The 17,897-nt window shown below is 40.9% G+C and overlaps 1 protein-coding gene across 1 annotated transcript in view; it reads left to right on the top strand.

The window, feature by feature from the left end:
• Positions 1–17,897, top strand: part of GAP43 (growth associated protein 43) — a 93,823-nt gene that overhangs the window by 37,971 nt on the left and 37,955 nt on the right. Inside the window, exon 2 of the mRNA NM_001244335.1 lies at positions 15,026–15,638. Coding sequence (NP_001231264.1) covers positions 15,026–15,638 — 613 coding nt within the window. The remainder of the gene's footprint in view (positions 1–15,025; positions 15,639–17,897) is intronic.

Below are 17,897 nucleotides of genomic sequence, written 5' to 3'. Positions count from 1 at the left end.
AGCCAACTGTGGCAAAGGATGAGCGATTTGCATATCTTATTTATTTATTTTTAGCAGTCTTGTTTTTTATCCCCCCCGCCCCAACTAGGACAGTAGATTTCATTCAGATTTTCCATTATAGACTGACAAGTTGGCTTTCAAAATTGTTGAGTAATGCGTTCCTTTAAAATGTTTCACTCTCTCCTGCAAGCGTTTTGGGGAAGGTGCAGCTTTTTGTTGACTGATGAATTATGTGTTCTTGCATTCTGAGAGGGTTGGAATTAGGTGCTTAAAGGGAGGGGGTGTCTGCTTTCCTAACGAGGTGGATCATTTGCTAGTTCATAGAAGCACAGAAGCAAAGACACCCTGAACTGTGAAAAATGAAGAGTCTGGGCACAGAGGATGCTGCCAGCAGACAAACTCTGTGCTCACTCACTTTGGTGATTCTCTCTGGGGACTGGCACATTTAAGAAAGATATTAGTCTCATGGTATGTTCAGTGTGCTACATAATTTTAGAAGGCAGGAGACAAACGAAGTTCAAGTGGCCATTGAACAGGATTTGGTGAGAGTCAACTTCTCTGATACTTTCTTTTTTGGGAAAATAGAAAAATGGGACATATATACTTTTGCACACAGTTAGATGCCTTGAACATTTGACTCAAATCTCCTAGTCAGTTCCTTCAGTGCACAGACGCAGAAACAGAGGCCCAGAGAGGTGAAGAGACTTCCACGAAGTTGCAGTTGAGATGGGATGTGTCACATTTACAACCCTGGTCTCCTCATTGTGAATGGGGGGCTTTTGTTAATTTACCTGCTGCTTCTTATTTCTTTGAATTTCATAATAGAGACACCTCTGAAATTGTGCTTTCACTTAAAGAGATATTCAAAAGGAATTGTGGGTCTTCCAGGACAGGTGTGTTTTATCCAAGCATTGTGGGCCTGTGTATTTCACACTGTGCTGTGCAAAAGATTTATGAAAATACAGATCCTGATGAGTGGATCTGGGGTACGGTGAGAGTGCATTGCTGCCCAGCTCCTAGAAGTACAGGTGCAGGCACTCCTTATGTTGAGGTGCAAAACTGTGGACAGCATCTTTCCTTCTTGCCTTGCCTTTCTCACAGATAGGACAGCCCCAGGGATTTCAGGAACCTTGTTTTTCCTGTTACCAGGTCACCGCGCGCTCCCTCAGCTCATCTGGATGCCTTTCACTGCTTTGTCTTCTTCCAGACCTGAGACTGTTAGAAATAGTCCCTAGAGACAGGTATCTTGAGCTGGAGGGTGTGATCTTTTGTCTAGTGACTTTAGCACTATCTAACTCGCTTCCACAAAATCTTTCACACATAAGCAACTTGCTCAACACTGATGATTAAAAAAAAAAAAAAAAAAAAGTGCTTTTTCTCTTGAACAAGTGGCCTCCCAGCTGCGGCTCATTTCTCTCCTTCTGGGAGTGCAGCTGGCATGCTGTTTGCACAGGCCTGGCCCTGCCCACGGGGCTCAGCAGGTCTTTATGCATTTTCCTACCAGTCAGTGGCTTCTGTCCAGCATTGGCCAGATGCTTGTAATACCCGGATTCAGGTCAGAGTGTCTCTGTGCACCCTCTGAGTTGAGCAAATAGTCTCAACAGGGCAGGGCCTTTCTAAGGCAGGCAAGCCTCCATGGCACCCAATTCTCATGTCTCTGCAGCTTTTCTGCTGTGGCTCTTTCAGTTGCTCTGTGAGCTCTTTTTCAGTCTATCTTGTTCTAAGCTGTTCTCATGAAAGAAGCACTTTCATCCAAACTGTAACACATGGAGTTCCCATTGTGTCTCAGTGGGTTAAGAACTTGACATAATGTCCTTGAGGATGCAGGTTCGATCCATGGCCTCACTCAGTGGGTTAAGGTTCTGGAGTTGCAGTGAGCTGTGGCATAGGTCACCGATGCGGCTCAGATCTGGTGCTGCTGTGGCTGTGGTGTAGACCAGTGGCTACAGCTCCAATTTGACCCCTAGCCTGGGAAATTCCATATGCTGCAGGTGCATCCCTAAAAGAAAAGGAAAAAAAAAAAAAATGTAACATACATTCAACCAGGCTTTTATTAGGGCCTTACTATGTGAAAAAGTGATAGAGGCTATAGAGCAGTAGAGGGGATGAGCTCTGAAATCTGACTGCCTAAATAATCAAATCCCAACTCTACCTTTATTAAATATGGAAACTCCCCAAGTATTAGTTTTGTCATCTCTAAGGTTATTACCACCTATCTCATACATTATAATTATCATACTATCTACTTCATGCATTTGATATGAGATTCTCCATACAAAACATTTAGCTCAGTGCCTTAGCAAAGTGATCAATAAATGCTGGCCTCTAAAACGAGGGTCCTGGAGTTCCTGTTGTGGCTCAGTGGTTAACGAATCCAACTAGGAACCATGAGGTTGAGGGTTCGATCCCTGGCCGTGCTCAGTGGGGTTAAGGATCTGGCGTTGCTGTGAGCTGTGGTGTAGGTCAAAGACATGGCTTGGATCCCGTGTTGCTGTGGCTCTGGTGTAGGCTGGCAGCTACAGCTCCGATTCGACCCCTAGCCTGGGAACCTCCATATGCCGCGGGAGAGGCCCTAGAAATGGGAAAAAGACCAAAAAAAAAGAGAGTCCTGAACCCAATTCCAATGGGGTGGGGTAGGGAGTATCTCATACCACCAGCAATTCTCCAGACACCAGCAAGGTGTCCTGCAGTTCACTCCATTCCACCACTGTCTACCCAGAGATAGCAGATTCCATTGGTTAAGTGTTCAGTCCCACAAGGTGCCCTTCACTTCAGACACCAGTCATATGCCCTGGTTGTTAGCTGCATTTTTGACAGATCAGCTACAAACTGGAGCTTCCAATGACCCTTCCAATTCAGAATGCCAGTTGCAAGTCTAGGTTATTACCTGTCCATCTGTCAGACTGGCTGTAAATCAGAAAGTTTGCTGATGTCTGCACTGCCCACTGAGGAAGATGTGAGAAAACTCTCTAGCCAACAAGATGAGGATTAGGAAGCATCAAAAGGGTGTGTGGGGTTTCAGCAGACACATAAGACAGAGAGATGTGTGAGGTCGCAGAACTGGCCCAGTGAGGAGTGTGTTCAGGGAGCAGCATGTGGATCTACTTGGTTAAAGCAAAAGGTGTGTTCACAAGAGAAGCAGGAAGGATAGACTGGGTATATTCCATGAATTTCTCAAAATTTAAATAAAGCAATCCTTATCTTCTTAGCTCGATAAGCAATGGAAATATTTAAAGGGTTTTTTTTTTGGGGGGGGAGACAGGTATAGGGAAGGAGATGTTATAATAAAACCATAATTCAGTTTAGCTTAATCTGATAAGATATGTAGCGTAGAGTGGAAGACAGGCCTGATTAAGAGAGTTTCTATAGTGTTAACTTTCAGTGTCTGCTTACCACTTAAAAAAAGGGAATAATGCTCCAAGGTAGAATTTCAGGTAAAAGGAGAATCATCTTCTAGGTCTTTTTAGCACACCCACTACTGCCACCAACCACCCCATCATTACCTTGATGCTCCACGGTGATTTAAACCTTCCGTTGTATGTTTCCAGGGTGTATAGCCAGGCTGCTGTGTACCCATTTACCAAAAGTTGCAGAGATACTAGGCAGTTACCAGGGTTTGACAGGACTTTTCCTATGACTTTGACTTTGGGAGAAGCTAGAGGATTATTCTAGCATAGAGCCATCAAGTTGCCCCAACCACAGGGAGAGATAGTTATTGAATTGCCCTGGGACTCTTGTATTCCTAGCCTTGGGTCTAGTTCTGAGCTGACACAGGAACATCATTGATTTCTGATGAGTAAATCAGAATTGTGGGAAGAGTAGTTGCATCATGCTACCTTCCTGGAACTCTGGAGCTCAGACCCATCTCCAAGTCTTACTCACATTACGATGCGTTTGTAAAGCTCCCCATTTTGGGGGTTTCCCAGTGCCAGACACAGACTTAGTGTTCTGTATGGCACTCTGGGTCATAGGAAAGGGTCATGGCACATCTCACAGTTGTCTCTACATCAAGAAGAAAAAGTAATTTTCATTGAGTTCTAGACCTCAGAATCAGACTTAACACTTCCTTATTTTTACCCAATTCAGTCTAATTGTCCTGGCTCAAAGACCAGGTTATCATAAATCCTTGGGAGGCAAGTTTGTCTGGATTAATCCAGAAGTTGTAGAATTTGCTTACCTAGTTTCAAAAACAGAGAAGATGAAATTTTCTCCCTTTGATGACTCCAAAAGGTGCAGGGCTCTCTCACTGCAGAACCACAAAGCCGGTTCTTTGTGCCATGATGAACAGTGTCTCTCAACTCCTCCAAGGAGCTGTGTGGCATAAGTAGTATGATATTCCTTGAAAATATAACCAGAGCAACAAGTTTGATGTCCATGGAATAGTTCTAGGTAGGTTTCCCCATCTGCCTCAGTACAGTTATGAGACAAGTGATGGGAGGAGTTGGTTCAAGAAAAATGGCAGTGTTTAATTCAGTAACTCTGGCTAGGTTTCAGTCCTCAGCCTTGGAAACAAGTCTTTACCACCTGCTCAGCCCCTTCCCTCTGATAAGAATGAGAGTGATTCCAGTTTATTAATCTGCTTTTCTCCTTTAATTAAATAGCGGCAATTCCTGACCCAGGGCCCTCCCCTCACACCTCCCCCAGTATTACTTTGTCTGCTCTCCGATATTTTCTCTCTCCTGCTTTCAGAATTAATAGGAAACCTGGTCTCTGGGCTGTTCTCAACAGCTCAAGTGTGAATCTTCCCTGTCAAAATCTTCACAAGGAAAATGAGTCACAGCATCACCTGGGTGATGAGGTCATGATCCCACAGCCCCTGCACTGAAAATGTCTCTGTACTTTTCTATTGTAAAGAGATTTTGACAGGGGAAGATGAAATTGAGGTGACAGCTCGGAAGCCTCTTCCTTTAGACCTTGGTAACTAGCCCAGCCTTGGTGGGCACAAGCCAGGACAAACTCGTGCTCTGCATTCTCCCACCCTGATCTCCACTTGTCACCTTGCCTGGGAGCCTAGAGAGAAAAGCCTGCGGAGAGTAGACCAGCCCTGTCCTCCTAGGGTCATCTCACCTCACATGCCACCTGTATACATATTTTGCATTCAAATTCTGCTACTTACTTGCGGTATGATTTAGAAAAAATTCCTTAATGCCCCTGTGCCTAAGTCCCTTCTCTAGTAAAATAATAGCACCCATTGCATAGCCATGTTAGAATTAAATGTAATAAATATAGTTGTGTGTGTGTGTGTATAACATGTAATAAAGTGCTTGGAAGAGCACTTGGCACAGAGTACCATATAATTTTTCAATTTATTATTACAATTATTTTCTGCAAAGATTTGAGGGTATTTTAGTGTCTTTAAAGATCTTTTTTGAGGGGAACGTTTATTATTTTTTATGAAATATGCATAGCCCTGAAAAATTCCTCCATGAGCTATCAGAGATAGAAAACCATGACATATTTATCAAATAATGCACCTGATCCCTAGTTGCCAGAAAGCAGCAATTTTCACTTCACTTGTATTTTCTTCTTCCAGGCAATTATTTATTGAGTAGTTAAATAGCAGGCATTTTACCAGTAGTATTTTATTTCATCCTGAAGAAATTGTGCCCAGTAAGTATTAGTATCCCAATATGAGAGATAAAGAAGCTGAATTCTAAAGAAATGAAATAATTTATGCCAGGTCATGCATTTCTAGGGTCTTGTGCATTTATCCTTAAACTATCCAACAGGTTGGTGATAGACATTTAGTTAAAACAGAAGTCTATTTGTCCCAGAATTGTACGCCATTTACCTGGAATCTTTACCCCTCCCCAGTGAAAACATTCAATTGTTTTTTCTATATATGGAAGAATATAACATCATAACTTCTAGAATCAGAAAGAAAACATACTTGGTCTTTTTTTTCCCCTTAGATTTCTCAAGCACTGTTCTAAATGGGCGATCAGTTACCTGGTGACTGATATAGAGCATTAAGGCATATGCAGGAGTTCCCGTCGTGGAGCAGTGGTTAACAAATCCGACTAGGAACCATGAGGTTGCGGGTTCGGTCCCTGCCCTTGCTCAGAGGGTTAAAGATCCGGCATTGCCGTGAGCTGTGGTGTAGGTTGCAGACGCAGCTTGGATCCAGCGTTGCTGTGGCTCTGGCGTAGACCGGCAGCTACCGCTCCGATTCAACCCCTGGCCTGGGAACCTCCATATGCCGCGGAGCGGCCCAATAAATAGCAAAAAGACAAAAAAAAAAAAAAAAAAAAAAGGCGTATGCAAATTATTATTGATAGATAGCAGTGTCACTGCAAGATCCTCCTACTAGCTACCTCATAGAGATAAGCAGACTGTACAAAGCAGAATGCTTGCTGTGCAAGTGCCGTTTCTAGCAAAATCACCTAGTTCCCCCTTCCAAGCCTATTTCTGCCCCTAATCCTATCCATATGGAGATTCTGGAGCCACCTCTATTATAAGACCTAAAATGTAGATCAGTTCTGTTCATTAAAAAGTACTTCAAGTTGTCTTAGTGCTGATATTAGGATTGTTGCTTTTTCTGTGACTCTTGCTCTCTTTCTTTTTTTCTTCTGAGTTCTTAGTGTTGAATTCTTAGATTGAATTCTCTGTTAGTTTCTTTAAAACATGAGGAGATTAAATGCCTAGGTTTTAGACCTATTCAACCATTTGTGGAGTTTTCCTCCAATCCATATTTCAGTTTCTTCATTTTATAAAGGAGATAGCATACTTGCTCAGCTTCCTTCATCATAATTCCTTAAGGAACAATTTCATGAGATTGCACGTACTTCATAACCTGTAATATAAAAATTCAAGTTACTGTCATTTTTTAAAAGTAAATGGCAACTCAAGTTCTTTTCCGTCTCCCATCAACTAGGCTTAATAATGACATGCATTCTGATGATACGTATTATGTACTCTCACTGCATGTTAGTTATAATGACACCCGGAGGAGCTTCACTACTATCCAATAAGGGTGCACTGGATAGAATTGGAAATCCCAAATCTCAACATCCCTCCCTCCTCAGGACCACATGCTCCTAAAATAATCCCCCCCCCCAACCTGTCAGTCAGCTGCATCCACAGTTTTACCGAAGATCAGCAAGTAGAGGAGGTTTCAGGACATGCAGAGGAGTTGTTTTTCTGAATGTAGAAGGGATATAACTAGATGGTGAGACAGAGATATGAAATAGTAGCTTTATGACATGTTTATGGGATGGAGGGATGTCAGGTCAAAGGTATATATTTTGAGAATGGACAGATTTCTAGCTTTTAGTGAATTTCCAGCACCAAGATGCTGGGCCACATGGAGGTTTAGACATGGATAACATTAGAGGATTGGTGTGTGGTAGGCAGTCAAGAAGTGGTATTATGATTTATCCATTTATCCTTGACAATGTAAACAGATCTGCCCCCTTCCCAAGGATAAGAAAGAACTAGATTGAGTATTTTGGCACATTTTCAACAGTTTTTTGCTTATCTGTCTGAGAATAGATAGTCCTAGAGAGTTAAGAAACTGGACACTCCTCTCCCTGAGTCAGGATGCCAGCAGTCATGGAGATGAATAAGGTCTCCTGGCCAAACCTCCTTTGGTATTTATCTCATTAGTATGTCTTGACTTAGTTTGATGATAATGCATAAATTACTGTGAGATTATTGTGATGATGACAATGATTATGATGAGAAAATTAGCTCTCCCTTTTTGATCAGGGACCATGTCAAATACTTTATACACATTAACTCATACAATCCTCACCACGGCCCAGTGAAATAGGCCTGTTATTCCCCCACCTTACAGATAAAGAAACTGAAGTTAACTTGCCCAAGGTCAAGAGCTGGTAATTAAGTGGCAGAGGAGATTTGAATCTATACACATCTAACTCTTCAGCTCTTTCTCTTACCCACCAGGGAATATTGGCTTCCTACAATTTATTTTCAAAAGCATTCCACAGAGAGTGGAATTGAGGGAAGGCTCTGCCATTTAGAGCCGAGTAACACTGGCCCCCTTTCTGTTTCCTAATTCACCTTGATGACGAAACAGGCACAGTGACGTGTTTCCTCACATGATTATGATGAACACTGAATTGAAATATTAACTGTATATGCAGAATACTCATTGAAAATGTGAGAGAAGAGAGGGATATGACTGCTGGAGAGTATGACGATGGCCCCAAGCATTAGTTTCCCAGAAAGAAGCAATCACCCAGCTAGCTAGCTGGGTGCTGCCCAGTTACATGCTCTCTGGTTACTAACAGAGTGTGGCACACAGTCATTTAACAAATATAAATAAATATTTTTGGAGCATCAACCATGTGCCAGCATTGTTTTAGCTACCAAGACTTTGAGGATTATACAAAACTAAGGCCCTGCTTCCAGAGAGTTTATTGTCCAAGGGAAAGTTCAGTTAATAATTAAATAAAATAGGTCAAGTGACTATAAACACAAAGAAGGAAAAACAAAGTAAATAGACCCACAGTGACCATGTTTGGGGAAGGGCACATATTGGAGTGTTCACTGAACAAAATTTATAAAGTACTACAGACTTAGGATGTCATTTGTGAAAGAGTTTTAATTAAGAAAAATAAATCAACAGTTGGAGTTGGCATATGCACACTCTTTTATATGGAATGGATGGTCAGTGGGGACCTGTTGTATAGTAGGGAACTCTACTTAATATTCTGTGATAACCTATATGGGAAAAGAACCTGAAAAAGAATGGATATGTGCATATGTATAACTGAATCACTTTGTTGTAAAGCAGAATCGCTTTGTTGGAAAACACTGTAAATCAACTATACTTCAATAAAATTTTTAAAAATGAAAAAAAAAGAAAAAGAAAGCAATAACCACTGTTAAGTATAGCAGGAAGCACATAGTCATTTAATCAATTATTTATCTCATCATGTTTTATATTCATGAACATCCAAGTATAGACATTCCGTGGTGTCTTACCTGAAAGGAAGGCAGATTTTGGCTAGTTTTCCTGGGCTCTGGAGCTTCTCTTCCTGCTGGTTGGCTCTGGGCACCTTCTCCAGCAGCTTGGGGTGTGGTTTGCTCTCTGGAATGCTCAACTGGGTACGATTCACCTGTGATGGTGTTACAAGGGTTGTCTGCCAGTTAGGTGGCTTTTCTGTCTTTCCCCAGATGTATAGGCTGCTTCTGGTTGTTAGCAAGAGAAGCCTCATGATCTCGCCCATGGTCTGCTGTGTGATTCCAGTCTCTTTGGTGGCCTGAGGGGGAGTCCCTCTCTTTTGTTCCCAGCTCAGTGGCCATTTTAGGCATAGAGACCTCTACAAGCATGTTTAATGTCTCCTCACTTTGTCCACTTCTCCCTCCTTCCAGCTTGCCACTTAAAAGGTAGCGGGCACGTCTCATTGAGGAAGTGAACACTAGTAGAGGTAGTGAACACTACGGTAAGTAGTGAGCACTAATAGAGGTAGTGGACACTTCTTATAGAGGAAGAGAACACTAGTTAAAGTAGTGAACACTTGTAGAAGTAGTGAATACTAGTAGAGGTAATGAGCACTAGTAGTCATGGTGAACGCCAGTAGAGGTGGTGAACACTTCTTGTAGATATAGTAAACACTTCCTGCAGAGGTAGTGAACACTAGTGGAGGTAGTGAACACTTCCTATAGAGGTAGTGAACACTAGTAGAGGCAGTAAACTGCAATCAGCAACAGAGGGTCTGCTTCCACAGCTCAAGGGTAAAGCCCCTTCCTCCCAGAGTTAATTCTTGGTGCTTGGGCATCAGTGACTCTGACATTTGATTTAGTTAGGTGACTTATACCTTCATTTGCCATACCTACAGCTTTTTTTTCTTTCTTTTCTTTTTAGGACCGCACTCATGGCATATGGAGGTTCCCAGGCTAGGGGTCCAATCAGAGCTGTAGCTGCTGGCCCATGCCACAGCCACAGCAATGCAGAATCCAAGCTGAGTCTGCAACCTACATCAGAGCTCATGGCAATGCCGGATCCTTAACCCACTGAGCAAGGCCAGGAATTGAACCTGTGTTCTCATGGATGCTAGTCAGATTCGTTAGCCACTGAGCCATGACAGGAGCTCCACCTACAGTTTTTCTGAAAGAGTATAGTCATATTATTATATCCAGCAGGGACCCTATAAAGAGACCAGCTTATATGCCTCATCTCAACCCTGGCCTCTTTCCAGCCTCTCTTTAAGGAAGGGGGGCTTCCTTCTTTGAATAGCTAAGGAACTAGTCCTCTCCAGCCTACAACCTCAGGCCAAAGGGCTCATTTTACGGATGAAGTCTAAATAGAAGGATGGAGAGAGTCTCCAACAATCCCCATGAATATTCTCTCCTCTTTTACTTATGAAGAAGCAGAGAGATGTATTTGAAAAAAAATTTGATCAGTATGATTCCAGCCAACCCATAGGGAAATGAATATGTCAGTTGTTTTATCTTAGATTTATTTCCATTTCTATATGCTTTTAAAATTATCAATATAATTTCTTTCGTTCTGTGACTTCTCTCCTTGTCTGACCCCTGCTCTTTCATTTCTATAATTGACTTCTTTGTTCAGCCTCACTTCATGAAGTCAGCTTTTCAGTTAGGTGTTGGGAAAACATATACTTAACTTAGCCAGCTGCTCTTCGAGACCATCACTGGGAAACGAATGATTTTAAAAGCTGACAAAATGGAATCCCATATTAATTTGCCTATCATCATCTTTCTGAAATGGCACTAATTGAGAGGTTCAAATTTTGGATTTACCCAACAAATATTAATTTAGCATCTATTGTATGCCTGACACCATTCTAGAAACTGGAGATTCAGCTGTGAACAAAATAGAAAAAGTCTTTATATGCTGACTTATTTCTGTTAGAAGGTGCTAATTACAATATGCTCTTAGCCTCATCTCCATCTGTCTTGTGGGACAAATAGAGTTATGCATACACAAAATAAAATAAAAGATAACTCTTTGAATGGGAACTGAGTTCTCCACCAGTAAAGCTTTATACTGTGTTGACTATGCCACTTCTATTCTTTAAGTAGTATCTGGGCTGTACATGTTAAATAAGTAATATATGAAAGTGAGCCAAAGACCCATATGTTGATCACCAGCTATTATCTGAAACATTCACATTACTATTCCAGTTTCCAATGTGGGATATTTGGTTTTCTGTATAGTCAATCAATCAATGAGCATTTCTTTCCCACTTATTATGACTCTGGAGCTGCAGCACTGTGATTCATCTGAAGGGGAAAAGAGAATTCCCCCCACACCATGTCAGAATTTTCAGATCATCCTTCATGTTTCACAGTCCCCTGGAGAATTATTCAGTTATTGTATGTCTGTGCTCCCACCTGCTCAGGAACTAAAAAAGACCTCTTTGCTAGGCTGAAAATCAGTTTTAAAAAATGATGATCATTGTTGGCAAATGAACAAGAGTTTCATTTCATCTCATCCTCATCCTCATCCCCATTGCCTCACCCCCTTAGTGAGATTTTCAAGACAGATTCAGTGTTTAGGGACTTTGTATCCCAGCTGTGCCTGTTCATCTTTTAAATGACAACTTCCTCTCTGGAACTGCTCAGAATCCTGAAGATACTTCCTCTACAGAACTGGAGAATGTTGGCCCACCCTCTTTATCTCCTCCATAAGGGGTAGTTTTCTGGATTTCTGATCTTTGACTAGGTTCAAAGCAAGCACAGAAACACCACTGTGGGCTCCTTTAACACTTGGACATTCCCCTAAAGTATATGCTGTGAACTAGGCTCAAATCCAACTAAGCCGAAAAATAGAGTGAAATTTTCTTATATGAATTTCACCTCAATAAATTATTAATAAAAAGAGAGTGAACCACAAGTAGATATTTGTTAGATTCATACATATCCATCCACACTTTTCTTCTGGTTCTTTTATGGGCTGCCGAAGATTCTGATAGGCATGAAAACTACAGCGTGTTAGAGAAAACTTTGGTTAAGGTACTATGGCCCTTCAATTTAGCTTCTCAGAAATATCTTTTGCTTAGTTAAATTGAAAATACCGAGGTTTACTAAAGATGTTCGTAGAAAAAGTGGTGCACACCAATGTCTTAAAGCATTTAAAATTCAATCCTGTTTAAGAGAAAATTTGAAGTATTATCATCATTGTATTTAGAGCTATAAGAAGCAGATATAGGGCCGACTTTTTCTGTTCTTGGAAGTATGAAGTGTTCCAACGATAATTGGAAAAAGTTAAATGAATTGAAACGTCCCAATTGAATGGATGATGTTATTTTAGTCCTGAAATTTAGGCATGTATAGATTCTTGCCTACAGCTCTTTTGTAACATAATAAATGCAACTGTTGGGGCATCTTAGACTGAATCCAAAGCTCTCCGCTCCCTCTTCCCAAAAGGGAAAGGAAATTTAACCAGAGCAACAATCTTGGGTATTAAATAATTACTTTCTACATGTGGCTTTATTAAATATTGATTCTTAAATATTGATGAAAATCATTGCTCTTTTACCTAATTGGTTTAAAAATTTGACTAGACCCCAACAGATTAGTATAATGATACCCTTCATCTTCTTCGAACCAATATTCATCCAAGATTTTAGCTTTTGTTGAAAAGTAAAAGTTTCCTTTAAGACTTTATAAATTACAGAGCTCTCAAACAAACTGGCCAGTAAAATTCTAGGTGATAGCGATGAAGATGCCTGAAAAAGTACAGCAATTCATAATGACCCTCTTCCTACAAATAAGGGACTGCATTGGAATGTCTACATTAGTTAATTCACAGATAGCAACAACTTCACATAAAAATGAAAGAATTTTTAAGCTCAAGGCTTATTTGTGGCAAGGCTGAGTTTAAAAAAATAAATCTATTTTAATGAGATGCTGAACTGACTCTTTAGCCTTAAATACCAGGGTGCTCTTTTTCTGGACTTCCTCCATCTATATATAATATATAAAATATATCTCACATATTTAGACTATTGGCCTTACTTTATAAGATGGGTACAAGGTCAGGTGTCTCCTTTGAATTCCTGGAAAATATTGATTGTTAAATATTATGCAGTTGATGGAGGTTTTTTAAGTATATTTTAAAAAGAATCCCATGTGGATAGTTAAATTTCGTGTCTGCTCACTAGTGTGTCTACGGTGCCTAGCATTGTTCAGTATTGTTACTGAATAGATGAGTCTGGATGTTGACATGATGCTTTCTGCGTGAAATAAATTAATAACATCCTGACTTCATGCTTCATTCACAACTGTTCATTTAACAGGGTTATGCTTCCATCTCTGAGCAGAGAGCTCCTGGCAGGGACAGCTGATCCCGTGCCCCAGACTGTGCTGTGTGCATCCAGTAGGAGTCATCAGGAGCAGCGGGAGAGAGGGAAGGTGGGAGTGCATCAGAGCACTGAGCAGTGTGGCAGCCTGGCACTGGGAGGAGGGAGCAAGACAGGCCCCTCCCAAGTGCTTTTAATGCACTCCTTCATTCTTTGTATGGGCACATGAATAGTTAACTAAGAAAGAAAAAAACTTGCCTTGAATTTTACTGGAAATTTGTCAGTCCTGCTTTGACTCTCACATGCAGCTTATTTTCAAAACCACCTTTGTATACCCACTAGCATGTGGATGGACTTAAGGAATACAGGCCCATATGCTTCTCCAAGGAATGTCAGGCAGGGCAATGTCATGATAAACAGGATCTGGGTCACTGGGGCAAAGCTGGTATGACAGGTGGAAAACATAACTTGTGTTTGCCTGCTGTGATTTGTATTCTAAACTAGAGCAAAGGTCAAGTTCAGGCCAAGGTCAAGATTGGGGCCAAGCACAGGTCTTAGTTCATGATAAGCATTCTTTAATTATTGTCTTTTGAAGGAAATTTGCCACATTGTTCACTGCTATATTTCCCCAGTGTCTGAGACAGTGTTCATAAAAGTTAACTAGACTTATTGTGGTGATTATTTTGCAGTGTATACAAATATTGAATCACTATGTTGTATAGCTGAACTTAATATAATGATTATATGGAGACTATAAGTAACCATATTGGGGCACCATGGTGGACAAAGGAGCTATCCAGAATTTTGAGTACTTGCCTAGACATTTCTTTTCATGGCTATACTTTCTATTCCTACCCTCCAATTTAATTTCCATGTGGAAAAAAAGTTATTTGCAGCCTATGTTATGCCGTAACATGATCAAATGGTAAAAATTTTGTATTCTAGTCTCTTGCCTTTGGTACTAGGATGGCTCTATTGATGATAATAGAAAACTAATTTTAAGCTGAAATTGCTCTGGGAATAAGAAATTGTGATTTAGTGAATGTATACCACCCTTTCAAAAGTAGAAGCAGTGTTTCCTACTCTTTTTAAAAATTCAGGAATTATGATCATTTCCTGAATTCAAATTTTAAAGGTCTGGTATGTTCATCACTGAGGTTGAACCACACATAGAAAAAAGTAGACATCATTTTTGGGACTGGCATTCTCAACAAATCCCTCAAAACCCTGGAACCCATTTGCATTTTGTACAAGGCTCTGATAGAACTTGTTTCTAAACTTTTAATGTATGCTTTGCCCCAAACTTATTGGTTTCCTAACCAAACCTGAAATCTAGAAACCATACAATTTTTTAAATCATAAAATTTTTCACAGAGACCTTCTCAGAAACCCTGAAAAACCAATATCTTTCAGAGGTCTTTGATGAAAATCTAGGGTAGGCGTGACTTTAACTGTCAAAATACATCCACAAAAAGGCTGATTTAAGTTTGGCAATGGAGAGAGATTGAGTTAGACAAAGAAAGCCATAAAAAAAAAAAAATGCCAGTGATTCTGGAAAGCCAAAAGGACATAAATTTTCCCATAAAATAATGTGTTTTCTCCTAAATTCTTCATCAGGAAAGAAAGGAGGCTTGGTTTGAATTTCCAGGGTATTGTTGACTTCTTAACTCCAAGTATGGTGCCTGACACAGGAAAAAAAGACTTTCAGTATTTGTTGAATGCTGTGATTTGAAGGAAATAAACATTGCTCTATTCCCCCCCCCCCCCCCCCACCGCTTTTCTCCCTAAAGGTTGAAAAAAATGATGAGGACCAAAAGATTGAACAAGATGGCATCAAACCAGAAGATAAAGCTCATAAGGCCGCAACCAAAATTCAGGCTAGCTTCCGTGGACACATAACGAGGAAAAAGCTCAAAGGAGAGAAGAAGGGTGATGCCCCAGCCGCTGAGGCGGAGGCCAATGAGAAGGATGAAGCGCCCGTCGCTGATGGCCCTGAGAAGAAGGAGGGCGAAGGTGCCACTCCCGCTGAAGCGGCCCCAGCCACTGGCCCCAAGGCTGAGGAGGCCGGCAAAGCTGGCGACACTCCTTCCGAGGAGAAGAAGGGGGAGGGCGCCCCCGACGCTGCCGCTGAGCAGGCAGCCCCCCAGGCTCCTGCCCCCTCCGAGGAGAAGCCAGGCTCTGCTGAGACAGAAAGTGCCACTAAAGCTTCCACTGACAACTCGCCGTCCTCCAAGGCCGAAGACGCGCCAGCCAAGGAGGAGCCTAAACAAGCCGACGTGCCTGCTGCTGTCACCGCTGCTGCTGCCGCCGCCACCACCCCTGCTGCAGAGGATGCTGCTGCCAAGGCGACAGCCCAGCCTCCAACGGAGACTGCGGAGAGCAGCCAAGCCGAGGAGAAGATAGGTGAGCGATGAAGTCAGGGTCGGACCCCAAGTGTGGGTGGGTCAGGGGGCCTATTGGGAAGGGCAGGCCACCTGCGCCATCAAGGGAAAGGGGAAAAGTCTAGGAGTTTTCAGGAAATCAAGGAAAGCTGTGCTAAATTTCCCAAAGTGGCCAGACTAGAGATAACCCGATCAGTTACATTCCCAAAGATCTCCAAGCAGCAGGGTCTGGACAGATCTGGCAATTATCTTGTTAATTGGATTGGCATCAAGAGTAAAAGGAGGTAATCCTGGTTTAAAAAAAATATTCTGTGTGCTGGATAGACTTAGTTTAATAAGTAATTACTGAGGCTACATATATTTTATGGCTACGAATTAGCTAATGTGATTATTTGGCTCTAGGAAGTGCCTGGTATAAATGCAGCCAACTCCCTATTGATTCTGATGATCTAGTTTGTGAATTGCCGACGGCAAAAACATAATCTCAGACCACCTTTCCTTATCCCACAATATGTTCCTGGGCATCCTCCCCACCATCAATTGGTGCGTAGTGTGAGTATGTGTATGTATGCTCAGAGAATGTTAATTGTAACATTAATCGGGGTCAAACTAATTAGGAAAATAAGTCTGTTGATGTTGCCAAAAACAAAAGAAAAACCCCAAATATAGAACATGTTGTGAAGTCAAACATAAATTATCATTTTATTATTGAAGACACTACTTTCTACCATATGCATACATAATTGAGGGTTGACAATGATTACAAAAAAGTACTGGATTCTATTTGGTTTGGAGTTCTAACTTGGAGTGTTTTCCTCTGTTATTGCCCAAAGAGCCTGTGTAGAATTTGAATAGAGCATTCCCAGTGCAAGATAAATTTGACAACTTCACTCCCGGACTAGACCTGTCCCTCACCCCAACTCATACATAGTGGTGAAGGAGGCCAATAGTCTCCAAGGTCTTTCTCTAGCCTAGTATGAACTATGCATACCTTTCAGCCCCAGACTTAAAAGATAAAGTTGCTTCTGTGCCTGTTTAGAAGGTTGGATTTACCTTTAGAATTTAGTGATTTAACCCATGATGTGCCCAAGGACCCAAACTTGGACTGGACCACACTGTGCCCTTGGGGAAAGACCTACTCCATGAGAATACTCTGGGAAGTGTCTTGCTATCTGACCATTAAATCGAGAAAGTAAGTATTGGACATTTCCCATGATATCAATTTATCCACATTAGATCTGCAGGATGATAGATTATTCTAGATATTTTCAGGTCTACTTCTTTCATCTTACCTCCCAAATTCTGTAAAAAGCCAGATTATGTTAACTATTATAGTTATTAGCATTCTCTAGCTTCAGATAAAACACATGCCTCTTTTTACCAGTGACTTATTTTAAATCTTTATTCTAACTACATACCTGCCCCAAGGGCCAGACCTTAAGGTTAAGAAGATGAGAATATTTCCCTGGAAAAGGTAAGGCCTGTGATAAGAAAGACTTTGATTTTAGTTCACTCAGCAAAACAAACCTTGTTAACTACTCTTCTTTAGGTTTAAGTTCCAGCCTTAGCTATAAGGGCTGGAAATCACTTTTCATATGACAGACTGCTTATTATGTAATTTTCAAAAATGTTAGAAATTAACCATGATTTTAAATATAAAAAATATTTGGCATTGCTCAGATCATATTTTTTTTTAAACTGGGATTTCTGAAGTTGTAATTGGAGACAGAAAGACAATATGATTTTAGGTATATTTTCCTTTCATGATTTGGAAAGGAGGACTGCTTGAGTCAAGGAAAAGTCTAAAAATAGTGTGTTTTAAAGGAAATTCCATTTTATTATTTTCGTTATGATAATTCAAATGAATTAATAAAATATTTTATGTAGTACATGCTCAATAAATGAAGATGAATGAATCAAAAGTGGACAAATTTAATTTATAGGTAATAATTTGTTTACTCATCTGTATGTTGTTCCTGCAGCCTTGCTAACTCCATTCACTTATTTGATTAAAGATGTGTCTGGTCAGTGAAAGCAAATAGAGATTGTGCTCTGTCCTAAAGCGCACAATTTCTGCTTGAAAAATGTCTCAGTTAATCTGAGTTTAATATATACATTGAAAGGTAATTGAAAATATAGAAGAAGTTCAACTTAAAGGTAATCACAAAGGGCAATTTATTTGACATTGTTTCCGAGCTTTGGGTAGTTATTGTCATCTTGGTTGAATCTTGAAATGCTGCTTGTAGCTTCTTTCTGGACTGATATATTAGCCTTACCTGCT

The sequence above is a fragment of the Sus scrofa genome, chromosome 13 (genome assembly GCF_000003025.6).
Source record: "Sus scrofa isolate TJ Tabasco breed Duroc chromosome 13, Sscrofa11.1, whole genome shotgun sequence".
NCBI lineage: Eukaryota > Metazoa > Chordata > Mammalia > Artiodactyla > Suidae > Sus > Sus scrofa.
Note: the sequence above shows the minus strand (reverse complement) of the source record. Positions and strands in the feature narration are given on the sequence as shown.